Source organism: Coregonus clupeaformis, chromosome 9, assembly GCF_020615455.1.
Source record: "Coregonus clupeaformis isolate EN_2021a chromosome 9, ASM2061545v1, whole genome shotgun sequence".
Taxonomy (NCBI): Eukaryota; Metazoa; Chordata; class Actinopteri; order Salmoniformes; family Salmonidae; genus Coregonus; species Coregonus clupeaformis.
Genome location: NC_059200.1, coordinates 453,641 through 478,058, shown reverse-complemented (window position 1 = coordinate 478,058; position 24,418 = coordinate 453,641). Strand labels below are relative to the sequence as shown.

Below are 24,418 nucleotides of genomic sequence, written 5' to 3'. Positions count from 1 at the left end.
TGTGTGCAATAACAGTGTTTACCTTGATTTTTGAATGACTACCTCATCTCTTTACCCGGCACATACAATTATCTGTAAGGTCCCTCAGTCGAGCAGTGAATTTCAAACACAGATTCAATCACAAAGACCAGGCAGGTTTTCCAATGCCTCGCAAAGAAGGGCACCTATTGGTAGATGGGTAAAAAAAAGAAGCTGACATTGAATATCCCTTTGAGCATGGTGAAGTTTTTAATTACACTTTGGATGGTGTATCAATACACCCAGTCACTACAAAGAACAGGCGTCCTTCCTAACTCAGTTGCCAGAGAGGAAGGAAACCGCTCAGGGATTTCACCATGAGGCCAATGGTGACTTTAAAACAGTTACAGAGTTGATAGGAGAAAACTGAGGATGGATCAAACACATTTTAGTTACTCCACAATACTAACCTAAATGACAGAGTGAAAAGAAGGAAGCCTGTACAGAATACAAATATTCCAAAACATGCATCCTGTTTGCAATAAGTTACTAAAGTAAAACTGCAAAACATTTGGCAAAGAAATCAACTTTATTTTGTGAGTACAAAGCGTTACGTTTAGGGAAAATCCAACACAACACATCACTGAGTACCACCATATTTTCAAGCATGGTGGTGGCTGCATCATGTTATGGGTATGCTTGTCATCGGAAAGGACTACGGAGTTTTTTAGGATACAAATTTCATTTTCAATTAATGTGTTTTCACTTCGTCATTATGGGGTATTGTGTGTAGATGGGTGAGAAAAATAATATATTTAATCCAACAACAAAATGTGGAATAAGTCAGGGGTATGAATAATTTCTGAAAGCACTGTACATATATACCTCCTACAACCTATATTATTCACAAAATCATCTTTCTTTCTGCTTATCCAGAATCTGGTGTCAACCACTTCTCCATTGCAGGCAGTGTCTCTGTGAACCATACAGTGTTTTCCCCATTGATTCTGAGCATGCAGACCTAGCTGAAGTGACTAAGAATGAGCTCCTGGCGGATTCGGACTGCCTCTGAGTCCACAGCCTCTGGCTTTTGACTGCCCTCCTCTGACTGGTCTGGTATATCAGTCCTCTCAAACGTCCAGGCATCCAAGCCTGATTGCAATGACACATTGTGCAAGACGCAGCAGGCCAGAATGATGTGAGAGCACTTCTCAGGTGAGTACTGAAGGTAGCCTTTGGACCCATCCAGGCAACGGAAACGGGTTTGAATGGCCCTGAACGTGCGGTCCACAATCTCATGAGTGGCAGTGTGAGCCAGGTTGTATCGAAAGTCTGCTGATGTTTCTGGGTACTGGACAGGTGTCATCAGCCATTTCTTTAAAGGATAGCAGCAGTCTCCTACAAGACAAGACATGGCTAGGTTAGACATTATGAAAGAGGGAGGCTTGAAGAGCAAGACAATTTGTTTTTTAATGTATTTTCAACAATTAAAGTTTAAATGGAGGATTATGAGCTATATTACCTAATAACCAGCCTTCATTATTTTCCTGTTCTTCCAATTCCTTGTACACAGAAGACTGTTTAAATATGCAGTTATCCTGTAAGCTGCCAGGCCAGTTAGTCTCTGCACTGAGCAAAAGTCCCCTGGCATCACACACAAGTTGGCAGTTTATTGAATGGAAGCCTTTCTTATTGACATATGAAGAATCCTCTGCATTGGGTGCCTTAATGGCTATATGGGCACAGTCTACAACACCCATGACGTTAGGTATTCCCGCTACCCTGAAAAACTCCTCTTTGGACTGCTGTTTTGTGGCTTCGTCTCTCATGAATCCTATGCACTCTGGAGCTTTCTCAACCAGTGCCTTGGTTACATTTGTCACACAGCGACTCATGGAAGCCTGGCTAATGCCAATGGCATCTCCCATCCTCGTCTGGAAGGATCCTGAGGTATAGAATCCTAAAGCAGCAAGAATCTGAACTTCTGGGCTGATTGCTCGAGACCGTTGCGTACGTCGTGATAAAGTGTCACGCAGTAGCTCCACCAGGTAGTAGATGAAATCTCGAGGGAATCCAAATGTTGTTAATAGGAACTCATCTGAAACAGTCTCTATATCAAACCTGTCGAGAGTTTTATGTCCACGACCATGGAGCAGCAGGTCACAATCCAGGATGGCTATTTGTATAGCCATTTCTACTGATATTCTGTAGGGGGCAAAATGAGAAAGTCATTGTTGAATGCATCAAAATAGAGCCTTGTGTTTTTAGCATGGTCTGTTTCTTTCAATATTATGTTCTGGTCTGGGTTGATATGCTTCCACTCTAACCAAATGTCCAGTTAGCTAAGTCAGAGATGGTCTCTACTAGATATAAAGATGATTGGTTTTCTATACAATTTGTTGTAGCTAGCTAGCTAACGGTACTGGCTAGCATAAAGGCTAGCCTAGCAATTTCCTTATCAGACATTTCTTTGGGAACAGTGAACCAGAGTCACCCGAGATGGTGCTAACTTAGAAGAATACGAACTATAAATATAAATCATTAGTAAAAACACGTCGAATTTGAATCCTACCAGCGTTTGTTGTTGTTGTCGTTGTGACTCGTCTGCGCAAAGTACACTGCGCATGTCACTTTTCTGATATCTAGCAAAAATATGTGAGACGCAGTTTCGATTTTATTTTAAAACAAACAAACGTAGGTAATTATTGTTTCCAAAACAACGTGTAATATGTTTTTATTGATATTAAAACACTGAAATATCGATATTTTTTTTTCTTCTGATTTTATAGACCACAGTGTTGGAGATGAAAGTGCTTCTCAAAATACAACTCTTTCGAAACACGTCATACCCCCAAATAAAATAAACAAGAAATGGGCCAGCTGGTCAAGGCTGGTGTCCCAATAACATAATGCGACGGTGTAACTTAGACAATATAAGAATATATCATATTTTGGGCATATAGGTAACCAGAAGTACGTTGTTCAGTACGCTATCAGCGCAACATTGAAGTACAAACTGTGAATTTCGGATGTGATGAGCTAAGTACGTGCATGCTAGCTAGGTAGCTAGCCATGCTATCAACTTAATTAGCTAGATAGCTACCACCAATCTTGAATGTTTTCTTGTCATTGACAGCCAATATGTTTTTACTAAAATAGTACCTAGCTAGAGTCTAAGTTAGCTAGCTGTTTTTTTTCAACACACACAAGCTTAATATGGACACACTGGAGTTCTTAGCTAAGATGACTATAGAATGGGGCTAGACAAAATCCAGCATTGTTTTTGACTTTGACAAGCCATTGATATAGCCTGCCAACAGTTGTAAGATGAATGTGGCTGTCCTTGCTCACCAGAATGTGTTTTTACGTTACAGGGGCATTCCATGATGGACAGTGATCTAAGTCCTCAGGATAAAAAAGACTTGGACAAGTTCATAAAGTTTTTCGCTTTGAAGGTGCTCTCTTTAATTATACGCAATATTGCCACAATTAGATTATCAAGCACTTTCTACAGTATTCCTGAGCTGATTAATTCACTGAGGTTGATAATTTACTAATTTCTCTCTGTTATCAGACAGTGCAGGTGATAGTCCAAGCGCGACTTGGGGAAAAAGTATGCACACGCTCCTTGTCTTCACCTACTGGCTCTGATTGGGTAAGTCACAATTAATTCTTGCCTCTCAACTCATGAATTTACCTGTGCCAATTTTGTCCTGAAAGGGTTGTAGATTAAAGTCTCATTAAACTCAATTATTTTCACCAGTTCAATCTGGCAATCAAAGATATCCCAGAAGTTACACATGAGGCAAAGAAAGCTCTGGCCGGGCAGCTTCCTGGCATCGGACGATCCATGTGTGTTGAGATCTCCCTCAAAACCTCAGAGGTAAGATAGCACAGACTGGTGTTACAGACAGTCCTTGAGACCAGTGGTCTGGATCATTGGGCATTTGTTCATCAATATATCCAAGTGACTGTAAAGGTTAGAAAAACATTAACATGTTTTTGTCATATTTTCCAGGGAGACTCAATGGAATTAGAGACATGGTGTCTCGAAATGAACGAGAAGTAAGTAATGAGAAAAGTTTTTTATTTTCTTCTTTTTGTGCTCCAGTTTTTGTAGTTGCTTTTTACATTTGATGGAATGTAACACTCATTGTAAAATGTATGATTCTTTTTTTGCAGGTGTGACAAAGATATTAAGGTGTCCTACACTGTCTATAACCGCCTGTCATTACTGCTCAAGTCACTGCTGGCCATAACAAGGGTAACCCCAGCCTACAAACTCTCACGAAAGCAAGGGCATGACTATGTCATACTGTACAGGTTTGTTTGTTTTATGGTACACAGATATGTGTTATCATTATTTTGACTAGTATTGCTAATGATGGAGTTTATCGTGTTAGTAAACAATCTCACTAATAGATACATTCTTTTGCAGGATATATTTTGGAGAGGTTCAACTCACAGGATTGGGAGAAGGTAACCATGCCCGTTATATTATTTATACATTTTGTTGGTTGTCTGTTGGAAGTGTTGTATAGGGCTGTGAAGATTCTGACATTTTGTTGTTTCTGAATGCTGTTTTGTCAGGGTTCCAGACAGTGCGTGTAGGAGTTGTGGGAACTCCCATTGGAACCATCACCTTATCTTGTGCTTACAGGACAAACCTGGCCTTCATGTCCACCAGGTACAGAAACAGAAGCCGTTCTTGTTCACAGCCCTGCATGGCCTCACTCCTCAGCGGTCTCAAATGCACTGCCTGTAAAATCTGCCACTATGTTTTCCCCTTTTCTTCCATGTCCTCTCCTTATTCTCCACTGGTTTTATCGATACACTTCCCTTATTCCTAATTCTACATTCATAATCTCATAGGCAGTTTGAGAGGACGGCTCCGATTATGGGTATAATTATTGACCACTTCGTTGAGCGCCCCTTTGGCAACATGGGACACATGCATCCATGTAACTACAGGTGGGTTAGCCCTAGCCCAAACACCTATACTGACCCAATACAATTATTTATTATCTTCTTTAGTGAAGGTATAAAATAAAGGATAGTGTAACAATCCGGTCATATTTGTTTGACTTCCCTATACTCAAGAGCACCAGGGGAAGATGAAGGAGCATACACTGGGGTGGAGGATTCTCAGGAAGTGTGCACCACCTCCTTCTCCACTTCTCCACCCTCACAAGTACGTATGTCACTGCTTAGCAAAGTCTATCTTTGCAACATGTGTAACTTCACAGGTGCTGTCCATGGTGAGATTTGTGAATGTGACTTAGACTTACTTAGACACACCGATATGTGAAAGACTCCCTCTCATGTCTTATTTCACTTCCAAATGGGTCAGGTGTTTTCTTAAACTATTTTGTCTTGCACCGCATTCAAATAGATATACATATTCAAACATTTGACCCATATTGATGATCATACATCCAACTGTTGTGTGTATTTGTGTTTCTGGAGGCTTGTTTGTGTTTCTGGTGGTTTGGTATTCTCATACCCAAAGCTCATGTCACAAGCCTGGCAGTGGGAAAAGCAGACGTTTTGTGTTGGAGACATTACCAAGCCCCCATACCATATGTGTCCTTTCCATTTTCTGTTTAAGTGCTTTAATTTCTTAGCCCCTTTCTTTCTCTCTCTCTCTTTCTGTGCTGTCTGTGTAGTGTGTGTTCACTGTAAGTAAGGCACATTTAAAGACGCCTAAACCTGCAGTGATGGACACTCTGAAAGTCCCCATGATGGGCCTGGCCTTCTCACACCAAGTGAGTCTTGTGTGTGTGGGCATGTATCTCACTCACTCACAATGCCTGAGGTGTTCCAGGACTATTTGGCCTGTCTTCTATTACCTCTTTAAAAGTAATACAAGTATAGCGTGCTTAAAAGCAAATCAATGAAGCAATCAAATGGGACAGCTCTGTATCCCTTACATTAGGGCGCATATATATATATATATGTTTATTGTGTAGATAATCCTCTAAGAAAACCAATGGTCGTAACCTCATCGCTCTATAATAATCAGTTCAAAAGTTATTGGATTGTTAACCCTTGTAGAATGGACAGAATTAGGGTGACTAAATCAATGGAGTCCAGAAAAAAAAGGTGGTACAAAATCAGGAAAATTGCATATTTTAGTATACACTTTTCAGATTCATTCGAAATTCGTGTTCTTTTTAGAAGATTTCTCACAAAAACAAGCATATCTCTGTGAAATGTCAATGGCACACTGAGCGTTTACCAAGCTTTTTATTTTTAAAGCCTTTTACATTTAATTCAGCTCGTGTCATGCTAATTGCACTTTTTGCGACTCTACGGAAACAACTTTGAAGACGATGACCACAAAATTTAAAATGCTCAAAAGTTGTTACGAGAAACCTGCACCGCTAGGTCAACAGAGCTTGGTGCTTATTATCGGATGTATAATGTTACGAAATCCGACTTTTTGTATGTAATGTTAATGATATGTTAGAGAGACTCCACTGAACGATTCAGAACATGAATAATCATATTTGTAAAAGGTACACTACCGTTCAAAAGTTTGGTAAAATGTCCTTGTCATCGAAAGAAAAGCAATTTTTTTGGTCCATTAAAATAACAGCAAATTGATCAGAAATACAATGTAGACATTATTAATGTTGTAAATGGCTATTGTAGCTGGAAACGGCTGATTTTTAATGGAATATCTACATAGGTGTACAGAGGCCCATTATCAGCAACCATCAGTCCTGTGTTCCAATGGCACGTTGTGTTTGCTAATCCCAGTTTATCGTTTAAAAAGGCTAATTGATCATTAGAAAACCCTTTTGCAATAATGTTAGCACAGCTGAAAACTGTTGTGCTGATTAAAGAAGCAATAAAACTGGCCTTCTTGAGACTATTTGAGTATCTGGAGCATCAGCAATTGTGGGTTCGATTACAGGCTCAAAATGGCAAGAAACATAGAACTTTCTTCTGAAACTCGTCAATCTATTCTTGTTCTGAGAAATGAAGGCTATTCCATGCGAGAAATTGCCAAGAAACTAAAGATCTCATTAAATAGTACCCGCAAAACACCAGTCTCAACGTCAACAGTGAAGAGGCGACTCCGGATGCTGACCTTCTAGGCAGATTTGCAAAGAAAAAGCCATATTTCAGACTGGCCAATAAAAATAAAAGATGTTTAAGATGGGCAGTCTGAGATACAGGTGAAGTCGGAAGTTTACATACACCTTAGCGAAATACATTTAAACTCAGTTTTCAACAATATCTGACATTTAATCCTAGTAAAAATTCCCAGTTTTAGGTCCGTTAGCATCACCACTTTATTTTAAGAATGTGAAATGTCAGAATAATAGTAGAGAGAATTATTTATTTCAGCTTTTATTTCTTTCATCACATTCCCAGCGGGTCAGAAGTTTACATACACTCAATTAGTATTTGGTAGCATTGCTTTTAAATTGTTTAACTTGGGTCAAACGTTTTGGGTAGCCTTCCACAAGCTTCCCACAATAAGTCGGGTGAATTTTGGCCCATTCCTCCTGACAGAGCTGGTGTAACTGAGTCAGGTTTGTAGGCCTCCTTGCTCGCACACGCTTTTTCAGTTCTACCCACACATTTTCTATAGGATTGAGGTCAGGGCTTTGTGATGGCCACTCCAATACCTTGACTTTGTTGTCCTTAAGCCATTTTGCCACAACTTTGGAAGTATGCTTGGGGTCATTGTCCATTTGGAAGACCCATTTGCGACCAAGCTTTAACTTCCTGACTGATGTCTTGAGATGTTGCTGCAATATATCCACATAATTTTCCTTCCTCATGATGCCATCTATTTTGTGAAGTGCACCAGTCCTCCTGCAGCAAAGCACCCCCACAGCATGATGCTGCCACCCGCGTGCTTCACGTTGGGATGGTGTTCTTCGGCCTGCAAGTAACCCCCTTTTTCCTCCAAACATAACGATGGTCATAATGGCCAAACAGTTCTAATTTTGTTTCATCAGAGCAGAGGACATTTCTCAAAAAAGTAAGATCTTTGTCCCCATGTGCAGTTGCAAACCGTAGTCTGGCTTTTTCATGGCGGTTTTGGAGCAGTGGCTTCTTCCTTGCTGAGCGGCCTTTCAGGTTATGTCAATATAGGACTAGTTTTACTGTGGGTATATATACTTTTGTACCTGTTTCCTCCAGCATCTTCACAAGGTCCTTTGCTGTTGTTCTGGGATTGATTTGCACTTTTCGCACCAAAGTACGTTCATCTCTAGGAGACAGAATGCGTCTCCTTCCTGAGCGGTATGACAGCTGCGTGGTCCCATGGTGTTTATACTTGCGTACTATTGTTTGTACAGATGAACGTGGTACCTTCAGGCGTTTGGAAATTGCTCCAAAGGATGAACCAGACTTGTGGAGGTCTACAATTATTTTGTGAGGTCTTGGCTGATTTCTTTTGATTTTCCCATGATGTTAAGCAAAGAGGCACTGAGTTTGAAGGTAGGCCTTGAAATACATTCACAGAAATTATGTCAATTAGCCTATCAGAAGCTTCTAAAGCCATGACATCATATTCTGGATATTTCCAAGCTGTTTAAAGGCACAGTCAACTTAGTGTATGTAAAAACGTCTGACCCACTGGAAGTGTGATACAGTGAAATAATCAGTCTGTAAACAATTGTTGGACAAATTACTTGTGTCATGCACAAAGTAGATGTCCTAACTGACTTGCCAAAACTATAGTTTGTTAACAAGAAATGTGTGGAGTGGTTGAAAAACAAGTTTTAATGACTCTAACTTAAGTGTATGTAAACTTCCGACTTCAACTGTATGGCTTTTTCTTTGCAACTCTGCCTAGAAGGTTAGCATCCCGGAGTCGCCTCTTCACTGTTGACGTTGAGACTGGTGTTTTGCGGGTACTATTTAATGAAGCTGCCAGTTGAGGACCTGTGAGGTATCTGTTTCTCAAACTAGACCCTCTAATGTATTTTGTCTTCTTGCTCAGTTGTGCACCGGAGCCTCCCACTCCTCTTTCTATTCTGGTTAGAGCCAGTTTGCGCTGTTCTGTGAAGGGAGTAGTACACAGCGTTGTACGAGATCTTCAGTTTCTTGGCAATTTCTCACATGGAATAGCCTTCATTTCTCAGAACAAGAATAGACTGACGAGTTTCAGAAGAAAGTTATTTGTTTCTGGCCATTTTGAGCCTGTAATGGAACCCACAATTGCTGATGCTCCAGATACTCAAATAGTCTCAAGAAGGCCAGTTTTATTGCTTCTTTAATCAGCACAACAGTTTTCAGCTGTGCTAACATAATTGCAAAAGGGTTTTCTAATGATCAATTAGCCTTTTAAAATGATAAACTGGGATTAGCAAACACAACGTGCCATTGGAACACAGGACTGATGGTTGCTGATAATGGGCCTCTGTACGCCTATGTAGATAAAATCTGCCGTTTCCAGCTACAATAGCCATTTACAACATTAACAATGTCTACATTGTATTTCTGATAAATTTGCTGTTATTTTAATGGACACAATTTTTTCTTTTCTTTCGAAAACAAGGACATTTCTAAGTGATCCCAAACTTTTGAACGGTAGTGTATATTATAACATAAGGAAGTACTTATGTCATTAGCTACATTATCTACTCTGAACTGTCCTAGAATTCCTAACCTAAATCCTTTCCACATTATTTTTTTTTTTTAAACCTTTATTTAACTAGGCAAGTCAGTTAAGAACAAATTCTTATTTACAATGACTGCCTACACCGGACGACGCTGGGCCAATTGTGCGCCGCCCTATAGGACTCCCAATCACGGCCGATTGGGATACAGCCTGGAATCGAACCAGGGGTCTGTGGTGACGCCTCAAGCACTGATTTGCTGATAATGATTCCTTAACAAATAGTTAGTCATCACTTAAATATATTAATATATTATCACGTTCAATGTCAGGGTAAGTAAAATCTGCCTAGAAGAGCTGTGCTTAAAATTGTTACCCTATCCTCTCTAATTCTATACTTTCTACCTCCTGATGCCTGCTCCCATCACCCCATTTCTCCTCTATGGATTAATTCATGTTTTAGCTCTCTCTCTCTCTCTCTCTCTCTCTCTCTCTCTCTCTCTCTCTCTCTCTCTCTCTCTCTCTCTCTCTCTCTCTCTCTCTCTCTCTCTCTCTCTCTCTCTCTCTCTCTCTCTCTCTCTCTCTCTCTCTCTCTCTCTCTCCTCTCTCTCTCTCTCTCTCTCTCTCTCTCTCTCTCTCTCTCTCTCTCTCTCTCTCTCTCTCTCTCTCTCTCTCTCTCTCTCTCTCTCTCTCTCTCTCTCTCTCTCTCTCTCTCTCTCTCTCTCTCTCTCTCTCTCTCTCTCTCTCTCTCTCTCTCTCTCTCTCTCTCTCTCTCTCTCTCTCTCTCTCTCTCTCTCTCTCTCTCTCTCTCTCTCTCTCTCTCTCTCTCTCTCTCTCTCTCTCTCTCTCTCTCTCTCTCTCTCTCTCTCTCTCTCTCTCTCTCTCTCTCTCTCTCTCTCTCTCTCTCTCTCTCTCTCTCTCTCTCTCTCTCTCTCTCTCTCTCTCTCTCTCTCTCTCTCTCTCTCTCTCTCTCTCTCTCTCTCTCTCTCTCTCTCTCTCTCTCTCTCTCTCTCTCTCTCTCTCTCTCTCTCTCTCTCTCTCTCTCTCTCTCTCTCTCTCAGCTCTACTGCTCTCGTCTTTCTTATCAGCCTCCTGTGGTTGTTGGAGCTGCTGACTTCTGCCCCCCCTCCACCTTAAACACTGCCAACCCACACCAGGTAACCACCCAGATATTGAGCTAGTCAAATCACATTTGATTTGAGGTGTCAATTAACTGTGAAATTGAGGTAAATATGTACACTACAAGTCAAAAGTTTGGACACACCTACTCATTCAAGGGGTTTTCTTTATTTTTACTATTTTTTACATTGTAGAATAATAGTGAAGACATCAAAACGATGAAATAACACATGGAATCATGTAGTAACCAAAAAAGTGTTAAACAAATCAAAATATATGTTATATATGAGATTCTTCAAATAGCCACCCTTTGCCTTGATGACAGCTTTGCACACTCTTGGCATTCTCTCAACCAGCTTCATGAGGTAGTCACCTGGAATGCATTTCAATTAACAGGTGTGCCTTCTTAAAAGTTAATTTGTGGAATTTCTTTCCTCCTTAATGTGTTTGAGCCAATCAGTTGTGTTGTGACAAGGTAGGGGTGGTATACAGAAGATAGCCCTATTTGGTAAAAGACAAAGTCCATATTATGTAAAGAACAGCTCAAATAAGCAAAGAGAAACGACAGTCCTTCATTACTTTAAGACATGAGGTCAGTCAATACGGAACATTTCAAAAACTTTTAAAGTTTCTTCAAGTGCAGTCACAAAAACCATCAAAGCGCTATGATGAAACTGGCTCTCATGAGCACCGCCACAGGAATGGAAGACCCAGAGTTACCTCTGCTGCAGAGGATAAGTTCATTAGTTACCAGCCTCAGAAATTGCAGACCAAATAAATGCTTCACAGAGTTCAAGTATCAGACACATCTCAACATCAACTGTTCAGGGGAGACTGTGTGAATCAGGCCTTCATGGTCGATTTGCTGCAAAGAAACCACTACTGAAGGACCCAAAAAGAAGAAGAGACTTGCTTGGGCCAAGAAACACGAGCAATGGACATTGGTGGAAATGTGTCCTTTGGTCTGGAGTCCAAATTTGAGATTTTTGGTGGGTGAATGGATGATCTCCGCATGTGTATTTCCCACTGTAAAGCATGGAGGAGGAGGTGTTATGGTGTGGGGGTGCTTTGCTGGTGACACTGTCTGTGATTTATTTAGAATTCAAGGTACACTTAACCAGGATGGCTACCACAGCATTCTGCAGCGATATGCCATCCCATCTGGTTTGGCCTTAGTGGACTATAATTTGTTTTTCAACAGGACAATGACCCAACACACCTCCAGGCTGTGTAAGGGCTATTTTACCAAGAAGGAGAGTGATGGAGTGCTGCATCAGATGACCTGGCCTCCACAATCCCCCGACCTCAACCCAATTGAGATGGTTTGGGATAAGTCGGACCGCAGAGTGAAGGAAAAGCAGCCAACAAGTGCTAAGCATATGTGGGAACTCCTTCAAGACTGTTGGAAAAGCATTCCAGGTGAAGCTGGTTGAGAGAATGCTAAGAGTGTGCAAAGCTGTCATCAAGGCAAAGGGTGGCTGTTTGAAGAATCTGAAATATAAAATATTTATTTTATTGATTTGGTTAACACTTTGTTTTCCGTTACTACATGATTCCATATGTGTTATTTCATAGTTTTGATGTCTTCACTATTATTCAACAATGTAGATGCAACAGGATCAATAATAAACAGTAGCAGCAGCGTATGTGATGAGTCAAAAAAGTTAGTGCAAAAAGGGTCAATGCAGATAGTCCGGGTAGCTATTTAACTAACTATTTAGCAGTCTTATGGCTTGGTAGAAGCAGTTCAGGGTCCTGTTGGTTCCAGACTTGGTGCATCGGTACCGCTTGCCGTGCGGTAGCAGAGACAACATTCTATGGCTTGGGTGGCTCGAGTCTTTTACAATTTTTACGGCCTTCCTCTGACACCGTCTGGTCTAGAGGTCCAGGATGGCGCCTTGCGGTCGGATGCCAAACAGTTGCCATACCAAGCGGTGATGCAGGCAGTCAAGATGCTCTAAATGCATAGATTTGAGGGCCAACAAGGGAAACAAAGCTTTGTATAGGTGTTTCAACATGACTCAACCAGTGCTAACTATGGCCTTTCATATGTCCTCTGTAGATGGGAATTCCAGGGAAGGAAGGGGGCGTACCCCAGCAGGTGCCTTTGCAGCCTTGTCATGGTGCCCAGGCAGAGCATGGACGAGTGTCCTCATGCCCCCCTGCTGATCATGTTCCTGTCACGCCCTCCAGCAGGTAAGCCCCAGTCTGCCATGATCCTATTTGACAAAGCGAAGCACCCTGTGGAACTGGGGATCACCTGAGATTATGCTTGCTTGGGAGAAACCTGTTTGTTACAACTTTGCCATGTTATCTTTCAAAGTGGTGAGGATGCAGAGACCTCGTCGAGGACCGTTGAGGTGAAGAGTACGTCTCCCTCTGATGTACTGGAGACCACATTCACCAGGAAAGTGGGTGCCTTTGTCAACAAGCCAGGCACACAGGTAGGGGACAGCCTTTTTATGTCCTTGTTTAAGTACAAACATTCAATATTTATTCCTGGAAGTACCCATTTTTATGAGTAAAGGACAAATTACCAATGAGTGTTATACCCTTGTAATTACTGCAGTATTAATCTATGTCCATTGCAGGTAACCACAGCAAGCCTGGATTTACCATTTGCAGCGTTTGCTCCCAGAGCCTATGACCTCGAGGAAAATGACCCTATGGTAAATCAATTATTCACATAAAGTAATTTGTCACCCTTAAATAACTATTTTCTGGGTTATGGTTAGGAGTCATTTTAGTGCAGACATGGTAATGTAATTACTTCTCCTTTGTCCAAGGTTCAGCCACCGGAGTCCCCAGCCACGTCCTCCCCCTGCAGGGCAGTTTGCACTCCCAAGGCTCTGGTGAGAGTGGAGGTCCGGCACAGGATGACTTTGTTATGGTGGACTTTGTAAGTACCCTGCCTTCTGGTAACACAGATTGCTTTATTTGTTTTCCAGAGGAAAACACAGACAATGATAGATAGTAACTCAATCAATCGAACCTCATTTCTATGTCGTATCAAATGCTGCTACGAACAAATGTCGGTTTCTGTCTGTCAATTGTGGATGTTATCTGCATAGGAAGATATCTCATGAATTTTCTTCATATATAAATGAGCATTACTTACATCACTTAGCAGTGTTCATTTAAGGCACCTGCATACTTGGTTGGATTTGCTTCTAGCAGAACTCGGCTAGACAAAGTGAATGTCTGTGCCTCGCATACTCCCTTTAAAGACCCTTTGCTTGAAAAATGAGAAAAAAGCAGCAATAGTACTGTTTGTCCCTCTTGAGATGCTGTAGCAGTATACACTTCCTCAAAATAGTCTGAATTAATCTAAGATAACTCAAGAAATCTATAATAATTTTAGACGTCTTTGCAGTATTTCTCAACTGAAACAATTTGCATGAAAACGAGTCATCTCTCGTTGAATGACATCAAACACTTCATTGAAGAATCCCTACTGTTGACCGGTCACCGACGAAGGGGTGTAGACTTCGGCTACCGAACTTCGGCTTGCCTCAGGAAAAATTGTGTGCACGAACAGCCGAAAAAACCCTTGCCAAAGACCAAAATTAACAAACTGTTTCGGATGGGAAGCATGCAGACGCCTTTAGAATAGTTTTTCTTTCAGACTGGTATCTGGGCTGTAGAGAGTGACCATGAGAAATCAAAGCCAAAACACCAAAGGCGAATGCGACAAAGCACATAGCAAGACCTAATGAAAACCAAAATCTATCAAAGGAACTAGCTTTTAAAGCAACAGAGGGAGAGATGTCAGCTTTGAACATTTTAGATAAATGCTTCTGATGAAGCTTATGGGAATGAGTGTTCTTAATTCAAACCTCCGACCCCTTATCTTGTGGTTAACAGTTGTGAATTAATTAGGACTGTGTTACTGGCAAGAAAATGTTAAAAACATAACTTCTGGGAATAATATGTGCTGCTGACAAAAAATCGTAGGAAGAAGTCTGTTATTAAGGAAGGTGCCTGTTAGAGTTGTTGCGCTCTGTGTTATTCAGAAGCCTGCATTCTCTAAGGATGACCTCCTTCCCATGGACCTTGGCACATTCTACAGAGAGTTCCAGAACCCCCCACAGCTCGCCAGCCTCACTATTGATGTCAGTTCTCAGTCCATGGCAGAAGACCTGGTAGAGACACTTCTTGACTTCGAGAGAGATGGTTTCTGTTTTGTTGCCGGTGGGGGGTGGAGGGGTCTCCTTGTGTATGAAGTGGTCCTGTTGGAATTTAAACGACTGACAGATAGTAGTGAGAGGGGAACATAGTAGTTACCATTATACGATTTACTGTGTTTTGAATGTCTCTTTTCTGTGGTGCTTTTTAGTCTATAAATCAATATCTTAGTCATTCTGTGTTTGTAATGATGTTGTTCATTTTCCCTACAGGACTCTCTTCCTGAAAAACTGGCAGTATACGAGAAGAACATTGATGAATTTGATGCATTTGTGGACACATTGCAGTAGGGATGACAAATTATCCCATTTAGTCCATCTGCAAGGTCCTGTTGTCTTTCAAGCTTGTTTGCGTTCAGTCTGTGTATGCCTGTTCTTCTCTTAATTGAAATTCCACATTGATTTCTAATCAGAATGTTTCTCTTCAAACCTCACTGGTTGATGTATTGTAGAGTAAGCGAGCCTGTACCCAACAACAGAAGACATCTAAAAAAATAAATAAAAGTGAAGCGGTTTCTTTTCTGATGTGAATAACTGCAACATTTGCTCTAGTGTTGAGCAGACTGTGTCATAGTGTAAATACCAGATCCCCTCTCACCTTGCTGTTATAGAACTTAACACATAATAACAAAGACGTTCAGTTCATCAAAGCTGTTGTCTAAATAACATCAGGAGGCATTGTATTATTGCTGTCCCGTGTGACACTGAGAACGTTCATAGCACCTATGGAGTCAGACGTGGCTATGTTTTAGTAGATGTGAAGAAGCCAAGCCATGTATTGGCAAATGATCAATAGTAGCCACTCTATACCCAAGAAACAAACATACTGTGTAGCTGAATCTGTATATTGAAAGAGAAGTTCCTGTAAAGTTTTTTTTGTAAATGGGGAGAAATGTTGTCCTCGCTTTCTTCTCTAGATTACAATTTTAGGGGGGACAAAATCACTGTGTATCACTACAAATGATGTAGTCAGTCACTGCTCACCTCCTCTAAATCACCATATAAACAAGTTTACTTTTTCCCCTATCTGTAAAGAGGGTAAACATTATTTGCACTTTCAATGTTTCAATCTTAACTCTTCTTGGTTTTCCCAATGCTTTGTTAATATACAGTAGCATGGTCATGTAATAAAATTGGTTTTATTTCAAATGGTCTATTTTGTATTATCGGAAAGGAATAAGCCAGAGGCCCAATATTTCTGATTGTGGTCGTTTGTGATTTATACCAGCACAACACGATGAGCATTTGTCGTCCCTCTTGAAGCTTAAATACAATAGAGCATCAATACTCTTGTCAAATGAGTAAACCCCTCCACACATATCTGAATACAGCAAATGAAGGCACTTTTAACCATCACCTTTTATTTATACTTTATATCCACAACATATAAAAAAGAGATCTTGAAAGTAAGATTGCAGTAAAATACCTAGAACCGAGAAATACTCTTAAAGAGAAATTTCATTTTTCACTGTAGCAACCAGGAAATACTATTATTTGACAATACAGATAAACAGTACAGTAAAGGTGGATAAAACGGGCACAATTTTCACGAGATATGACAAGTGGAGGAGTTGGTAGTTACTTGCCTGTTTGTTTCCTTAAGGCACACAGACGCAAATGGGGTCATAAAGGTTCTACTAAGCCACTGATCCGCATGTCACTGCAATTGTTTCATTGACATGATTAGGAAGTTTTCATACACAGTAAACAAATTCATTTTAATAATAGACAAAACATAGAAGCACAACAGAACTCTTACTTATTCAGTCTTAACATTAGCACTGTTCTTGTTCAGGATATTTTCAGTACAAAGTCATTCAGGATTACAGAGTACAGGAGTTGTACCCCCAAAGGTTTGGCCATTGCAAATTTATGTTTTAAGGTTTAAAAAATATAAAAAATCTTTGTGTTCTCCAATGCAACCATAATTATTTGGTTGAGTTGAATTTGGAACTGAACAAAAACAACGGACGTAATAAAATTAGCAAAATAAGGCTGAAAAACAACACAACTCACCATACAGAAGAAACAGAAATACCGTATGGCCTGAGAGCCCCCTGGGTCTGTAAGTACACAGCATTTCAGTCTATCCATGATTAGGAGCCCTTCTATGCCCCTACTGACTTTAAGGCTTCATGAAGATCTTTCACCAAAATGACACTAGCCATCAGTCTTTACAGCTGGATAGTGATTTTCGATGAATAACTGCTAACTGCCATTAGTCGAGTGTAATAATACACTAATTAAAGTAGAATATGTATCATGAAAACACTGTCCTGCATTGAGAAAGCTAATCAGGCATAACATGAAATGTAGAAGTTACATGATTAAGACTATTAGTTTTTTTTTAAATAGTTGACCTGTACAAATTATCAAAAATGAAGACTTGACAAATGTAATGCAGCAGAAACAAACAAACAAAGGCTTGCTGGAAATGTTTAAAGGGTATACCAGCATGTTTTGTCAGATAAGTACACATTTAAAAAAGTAAGGCGCTATGTGACAAACATTTTTTTATAAACGTAAATACACATACTCTTAAGGTTTTATTTAGCTATAGACTGTAGCTTTACACATAACCATGATTCTTAAATAAGATGTTTCAAAATATAAAACTCCCTGATATAGTTTAGACTACCTCGAATACTGGAGTACACTGGCTCACTGACTGTAGCGACCGATCATTTATGATTTGTTCCAATGCAAATAGGACTAGACATAAAGTAAATGAATATGAAATACATATTGCTCCCCAGATACAAAACATTGCATAAATGTTCTCTGAAATCTGTACCATCAAAATAAATATTTGATATGATTCAAACCAAAACAGATGTGAACTGGTTTAGATTGTTCCAATTGTTTTAAAGTACCAAATCATGTACCCTGTGTTGAACTTTTCCTGAGTGATAGATATCTGGGAGAGACATTAAAGCCTTCATACCTGTCTTCTAACCTGACTTTTGGCCTCTTTTGGCATCTTCAACGCTTCGTCTCCCCTGTCTTTTTTTTCTCTGTGTCCTCAGTCACAATACACTCATGCATTTGGCAACACTACTAGGGGCACTGGGAGAGATACAGTTACACTGTACTAGACCAATACAGAGACAGGGTCAGAGATGGGGATTTAAACACAGAATGAATGGGGCATGGTTAGAGATAGCTGTCAGGAGACGTCTTAGGGTGAAAAGACCTTGTAGTGTTGGTCCAACAGAGTTCTGGTGAAGTTATTGATGGGGCCGATGGCACTGAGTGTCATGGCAGCATCTTGTCCCCATAGCAGGTTGGGTCCGAACACCACTGCCAGGTTGGCGTTGTTCATCTTGTTGATCTCACTCTGTGCGGACACCTACATGGGCAAGCATGCATGTTTGTAGAAGAATATCAATAAGAACAAAACAACTCACTGGTTAATTTACACAAACTGGTGAGGGCCAGTGTCACCAGGCAATACCAAATGCCAAGATCGATGCCCATTTAGACAGAACCATAGAATAACAGGCCTGCGTAACAGACAGTTTGCCGAGCTTCTGATAAGTATTCAGCTGGGGATATGACAGCAAACATACCTGCACCAGGAACTCAATGAGGAACTTCAGGGAGGCATAGTTCTCCTCAGGGAGCATTGCCAGCATGTTCCGGATCGCAGTCACGTGGGAACTGCTGTCAACATCTGAGCAATAACAAATAGACCCTTTACGTAACATGGCTATGACTTAGAACTATCCTCTAAGGATTACGACCTACAAAACAAATTGACAGCGATAGTGATATTTTTAATAGCTATAGTAACAAACCTAAAAATAGATCCCCATCCTCTACCGTGTGGAGGGTAAGAGAGTCTTCCCACAGACTTACTGTGGAAGTTGACAATGTCATTGTAGAGCTGGTATGTGAGGAGGGGCTCTGGTAGTTCTCTGAGGAAAGTCTTGAGGATGACAGCTGCCAAGTGAACGTCCTCCATCTGGGAAAAACTCACCTCCTCACCTGGAGCCACAGACGCACACAATAACAGAGTCATACAAATCCCACAGCTACAGCCAAAGAGATAATTAGGTCTACCCAGGGATGAACGGATTTCATGAACGGACATCATTTTTAGACATTAATTTAAGAGTATCAATGAGTGCAAATCATTCACCTGAGTTATATCTGTGCTGAACATCCCTAACGAGGGTCACGTTGGCTGACCGCCGGAATATTCCCCTCAATTTCAAGACCTAAGACAGGACAGAAAATGGGGGAAACCATGAAAACAAAACCTTTTGTAAAACAGAATCAAGTAGCAGAATTAGCCTTGTTTTGCAAGTCAAATACCAATCCATGTAATTGTCCAAAAACTGAACCTCAGAACAAAGACTCAAAAGTTGAACCAATCATCATCAAGCAAAATGACCACTGGTAAAATCTGAAAGAATGGTGCATACCTTGTTCCATTAAGAAAGCCACTGTGTCTCGCATCACTAATGGAACTGCTCCGTTGTCAGAACTTCTCGCTCTTAGCCTTCACAAATCAACAAGACCAAAACACTTAAAATCTTTGAAACATCCACAGGAGAATATCTTACTTACGTAACGTTAAGGTCGGATATTGAGGAAGTAGAGTAAAATACCACAGCCCTCATCCAGCTACCTACGTTGGCAAGGGGACTCCAAACTGTTGATTGGGCAGTGGTGGACTGCGAGGGGGGGACATCTGGGCCTGAACTGATGGTTTCAGTGAGGCTCTGATTTTTTCATCATAGCTAACAATTTGGGTAAGAGAAAGCAGAGTAATGCACTTAATAATATAGTCAGATATCACAAATAGACATCCATTACGCAAGAGTGACTAATTCATTGCCAATGTTGAGATACAGTAGTTACACGTAACGTGTGAGAAATGTTCTTACTCTCGCACCCGGGTGGGTATCACTAGCTGCTCACACTTGACAATGTCCTCCAGTTCACTCAGGTAGTTGATGTAGTTGATCTTTCGTCCAAACTTGAAGCTAGAAAAGAAAGGATTCATCACACACGGCAAACACTTTACAGTTAAAGGAATAAAGAGCAGAGGTGCTAGAATGCTAACCTGATGAGAGGCTTGAAGAGGATGAGAAGAGTCTTGATGAACATGGTGGGGTGAACAATGTACAGTGCCTTGATGTTCTTCTTGTACCTGAAGAAAACAGAGCAGTCAGCAAAAGTAAACTTGAATCGGTTCATTTGTTGTTTGAGAAGTCAAGCCATAAGTGCAAATAAAGCACATGGTATTTTTTATAGACTTAAATAAGGGTGAGGGCAAAGTCCACTTCCTCTATGGCTTTAGTTTTTAGATTCAGATCTCTGGTGAAATGGATTGCATCTCATCATTCATAAGTGAAAGACTATCAAATGTGCTTTGCGAATATGGTCCCCAGTGTCTGGATGGAGGTAAGGTGGGACTCACTTTCGGTCAAATTCTCTGTAGGCGTCTCTCAGCCAGCTGAGAGATGGCTTGTTCTCACTGGTGAGGCCATTATGGAAGTAGATGAGGGTGTAGTCGCTCTCAACATACTGGTCTAGGGTGGCCTTCAGATACCTGGATTATAGTATGATAGTTGGGAAGTCAATCCTCTTCACTTATGAAAACACAAACACAACGACGACTACTGACTTGATTAGCAGCGGGGGAAACAAAGCACACCAAGAAGCAATTTATTAGACATTTGACAGGATGAAAAATCTCAAGCAATAACACCCACATCAGTAACTTGTGGTGGTCCAGTTCGTGGTGAGGGGGCATCCGACAGGCGTTGAAGACAATCACCTTCCTGCCAAAGTTATCATCACCTTGACAGCAGAGTGCGAGAGGAAACAGTGTCAACTGGATTCAAGACTGAACATGAGATTCAGCACAGATAAGCTACACATGTAGAGACAAAGTTCTTACCTGCTACTTCTACAATCTGATGCCTGGCAATATCATAGTATGGGTGGTCCCAGGTCAGGTGTGACCCCTCCCCCAATCGCTTGGATATGTCCGTCTCTGTTGAGAAATAGGAAAGGGACACATTCAACCAACTCACACGTATCACACTAGCTCATATCTTTGCAGGCAGTGCGCTCTGAATTTCACAACTCCTCAAATGTTTTGGATCTGCGCCGTCACAGACTGTATGTGCTCACTGCTCAGGCACTCTTAGAATGAGTTTGCAAACACACTTTGAGCCTCTTCTCGATGCATACCGAAATAAGTAGATTGGTGAGACATTGCATTTTACGAGCTACCCCACACACACGACTGCGACATCTGCATTGTGTACGTCTGTCAGCAGCAATCTGTAGGCCACGCTGAGGCCACACTGAGTAAACCAATGCCCTTCTCACAGAGTTAGTCAGTAACATGCAGTTGCCCGAGGCAGGGTGAGACAGTGTGCACTTCATTTGGTATCTCATAAGATGAACCCTTGTTCCTCTCTCTTTTATCATCTGTTCATTAACAATAATGATTCTGAGCATAATTCAAACTCTAAATCATGGTGCTGCATCTATTAGCCACAAATAACGGCATCGTCCTCAACATCCCCACCCCTCTAACTCCAATCAGACAGGGGCTGGAGATCTGCTGTGAAACAGAAATTAACCAGAAATTTGACTGCGCCTACAAATAGAATGCATAACTAATGTATGCACACTGCATCAGAGGGCAATATGCAATCAAGTTGTAATAATACGACACATGAGTAACAAAAGGCTCACTGCATTGGGCTGTGAAGAAGGCTCTTCTTTACTCTTCCCTTGGACCAAAGACAGATTGACGTAAAACTATAAGATTGTAAAGATGTTTAGGGAAATAACAGCAATAGTAATGGTCCTATAACAACATTCCACTTCTAAAAACTCAGCTGATCTTACAACAAGCTGATTGTTATCATATTACGAGGGCCAACATTATTTTGCCAGGAATGTGGCTTTTTAAAACAGTGATCTCATGATTTGTTTTACTCAAGGGATTAGGTGGCTTTTAAAACAAATTCTTTCAACAATTCTCACATTTCAGCAAGTGTATTTTTTACATTGTTGCCTAACTGACCACATCTGACAGCACAGAGAGGTCCAGCTGTCCTTTTATTTGACTTTAGGTTATTTTATTTATTTATTTAAGGGGGTAGACAGCTTTAATATTGCAGATAGATTGTAACTTCCATCAATGTAATTGTCTGCATCACTTCCAATCCCCCATATGTTTTTTTTATTTCTCTCTCACACACACACACACACACATACATACATACATACATACATATCCTTTAAAAATATATATTTCCCTTTATTACTTTCCAACCCCACCATCCCTTCCCTAATTGGAGTAAACTAGTGAACAACAATGTTTAGGCCTCTACTTCATGCTTATACATACTATATACATTTTATGGACACAGTCAATAATTATATTTTGTTTGTTTTTACTCCTGAACTTCCTCCGATCATTTTCATGATGTCCATCTGGTATGCTTCTATATGCCATATCTTTCTAACTGTGCTCTTTCACAAAAGCTCACAATATATAACCTATATACTTATTATGGACACAGCATGTCTTACACTAGTTATCTTGTTGTTATTTAGGTTCTTACCAGACTTGCTCATACTGGAGTCATCTGGGGGCCACAGCTTGTCCCCCATTGGAGACAGTTTGAGCTGGTCCAGGGCATTGCTGGGGGGATCATCTACTCCAAGGTCATCATTGAGGTCAACCAGAAGGTCTGAAGACATGGTGGTGTACTATGGGACTCCACACAGAACAAAGTCTGGTCAGGTGCTCAGCCAGCCTCCTGTCACAGAAACAAGTGTGTTCATCAACATCCATCCAGAACTTATCTAATGCAATGAGATAACACCTTCTCTCAGCAGTGGGTTCACTTTCAAGATCTTGTTTTTAGAGTGTTCCTCAAAAGAGAAGCATTCTTCTGACTGTGTCGATTCCCTCCCTATAGCCTAATTTAGACAAATAAAACAGCTAACAAGTGTTTAACAGGCACATAGAGGCACAATTTTTAAGATGCCTTTTCTCTTGTGCTTTGTGGTAAAATCTCACTGCTGTAATGGACCCCGTGCGAAATCAATGCAAGCTACAATATTTTAAAGCTGTACTGATGCGTCATAACTGCAGAAGAGCCACTCCAATGGGGCCAGAAAGGACAATGCATGAAAGCATTACATCTGGACGGAAGAAACAAATAGGTCTATAAACCCTTGTCCTTCACTCTTTCCACAGTCCAGACTAAAAGAAAACTAGACTAGGCCTATTTCACATCTGCAATCAGGTTAGCATTTGGTATAATTTGAGTACATGTCTGTGCAATGCAGCAACAATTGCATGGCTGGTTTGTTTGTGGTAGGCCTACACAACATTTCTAACACACAACGATTTTCGCATGGAATTACCCAATCTTTTTCACAACACCACAGGGGTTGTGGTTGAAGAAGCAGCCTTGTTGTGCCACCCGTTCTTCATTTTACTGCAAGGCTCAAATACAGTCCTCCCCATCTATGAGATGCAATCTGCTAACATTTTGATTCTTTAAATATCACGACTGGACTCAAACACATTCCTGTATGCGCAGTCCACGTGAGGAGAACTGCATTCAGGCAAAGTGCAATAATTGTACACATCTACTCAATTTGCCAAAATACTCCATATTACGAAACACTGGAACTGCCAGATAGCTACCAAATACGGTGATTCACGTCTTAGAGAAATAGCTAACGTTAGCTATCTACCGTTACGAAAAACAAGTCTGCAATTTGTCCCGACTCTTCTAGCTAGCTAGCTAACTACTTTTAACATATGCCCCAGGCATTACGCTGCGATGTCGATAGATTAAAAAAGGTTAGCTAACGTCAGTTACGGTACAGCAGTAGTTCACCTCAATGTTTTACAAATGTCGATAGATTAAAACAAACGTTAGCTAGCTAACGTCAGCTACCAGCAGTAGCTAACCTGTAGCTAGCTAACTACTCAACAATATTTTCGCTGGTAGTTATCTACCTTGTCAGCTAGCAGTATGTTACCATTATTAGCCTCGGCTAGTTAGGCTAACGTTAACTAGCTAGCTAACCACCTAGTTATATGGGGATAATCCAAATTAGCTCGTCTAACGTTTATGTCCTAGCTAGCTACAATAACCCGCAAAATACATTGATTAATTTAAACATAAATAATTAAATTAGCGGATTTACCGTATCTGTGAAGTTGATCCCAGCTGAAAGGCTTATTATGTTGTTAGCTCGCCGGCTACTAACGTTAGCTATGTCAGTGACAGCTGCTTGCTTCACAAACATCCGGTTTTCGTTCGGCGGGTGGAGAGCTCTCCTCCGCAACCACTCCTTCTGACCCCGAAAACGAGACAGAGGCAAAGGTGGCGAGGTGCTGTTGTGTGAACTAGGCCTATCTTTGATTATGATAGCAGAACGTTTCAAACCTTCCTGTCTGATAGCGCTCCAGCTGTGCTTGCTTTTACTTCATAATTAGATCTGTATCTAAAAATTAATATAAAACCTTGTGTACAACAACAACATGCAGAATTCTAGTGGCAGTCTCAGTTCTGAA

The 24,418-nt window shown here is 40.8% G+C and overlaps 3 protein-coding genes across 3 annotated transcripts; 1 reads left to right on the top strand and 2 right to left on the bottom strand.

Annotated features, from left to right (window-relative positions):
* Positions 1 to 768: 768 nt before the first annotated feature.
* harbi1 (harbinger transposase derived 1) lies at positions 769 to 2,611 on the bottom strand. Its single transcript, XM_041886893.2, has 3 exons — positions 2,531 to 2,611; positions 1,481 to 2,163; positions 769 to 1,356 (listed from the first exon to the last, which is right to left on the bottom strand). The coding sequence occupies exons 2-3, from the start codon at positions 2,148 to 2,150 to the stop codon at positions 980 to 982; spliced, it is 1,047 nt and encodes a 348-aa protein (XP_041742827.1). The 5' UTR covers positions 2,151 to 2,163; positions 2,531 to 2,611; the 3' UTR covers positions 769 to 979.
* Positions 2,612 to 2,802: 191 nt separating this feature from the next.
* Positions 2,803 to 15,217, top strand: atg13 (ATG13 autophagy related 13 homolog (S. cerevisiae)). Its single transcript, XM_041885186.2, is given in 19 exon segments — positions 2,803 to 3,001; positions 3,333 to 3,413; positions 3,533 to 3,613; positions 3,722 to 3,841; positions 3,977 to 4,023; positions 4,141 to 4,281; positions 4,397 to 4,437; positions 4,549 to 4,645; positions 4,831 to 4,929; positions 5,059 to 5,149; positions 5,625 to 5,723; positions 10,603 to 10,698; positions 12,723 to 12,856; positions 12,984 to 13,104; positions 13,252 to 13,329; positions 13,447 to 13,474; positions 13,477 to 13,559; positions 14,674 to 14,802; positions 15,058 to 15,217. Coding segments are annotated over 18 exon segments (1,635 nt in total). The 5' UTR covers positions 2,803 to 3,001; positions 3,333 to 3,341; the 3' UTR covers positions 15,136 to 15,217.
* Positions 15,218 to 16,185: 968 nt separating this feature from the next.
* Positions 16,186 to 24,368, bottom strand: arhgap1 (Rho GTPase activating protein 1). Its single transcript, XM_045222429.1, has 13 exons — positions 24,049 to 24,368; positions 22,443 to 22,590; positions 20,756 to 20,851; positions 20,568 to 20,655; positions 20,273 to 20,404; positions 19,916 to 20,002; positions 19,737 to 19,835; positions 19,482 to 19,589; positions 19,244 to 19,348; positions 18,986 to 19,050; positions 18,703 to 18,831; positions 18,414 to 18,517; positions 16,186 to 18,193 (listed from the first exon to the last, which is right to left on the bottom strand). Exons 1-13 carry the CDS (start codon positions 24,148 to 24,150, stop codon positions 18,023 to 18,025), a joined length of 1,434 nt encoding a protein of 477 aa, XP_045078364.1. The 5' UTR covers positions 24,151 to 24,368; the 3' UTR covers positions 16,186 to 18,022.
* Between the last annotated feature and the right edge of the window lie 50 nt (positions 24,369 to 24,418).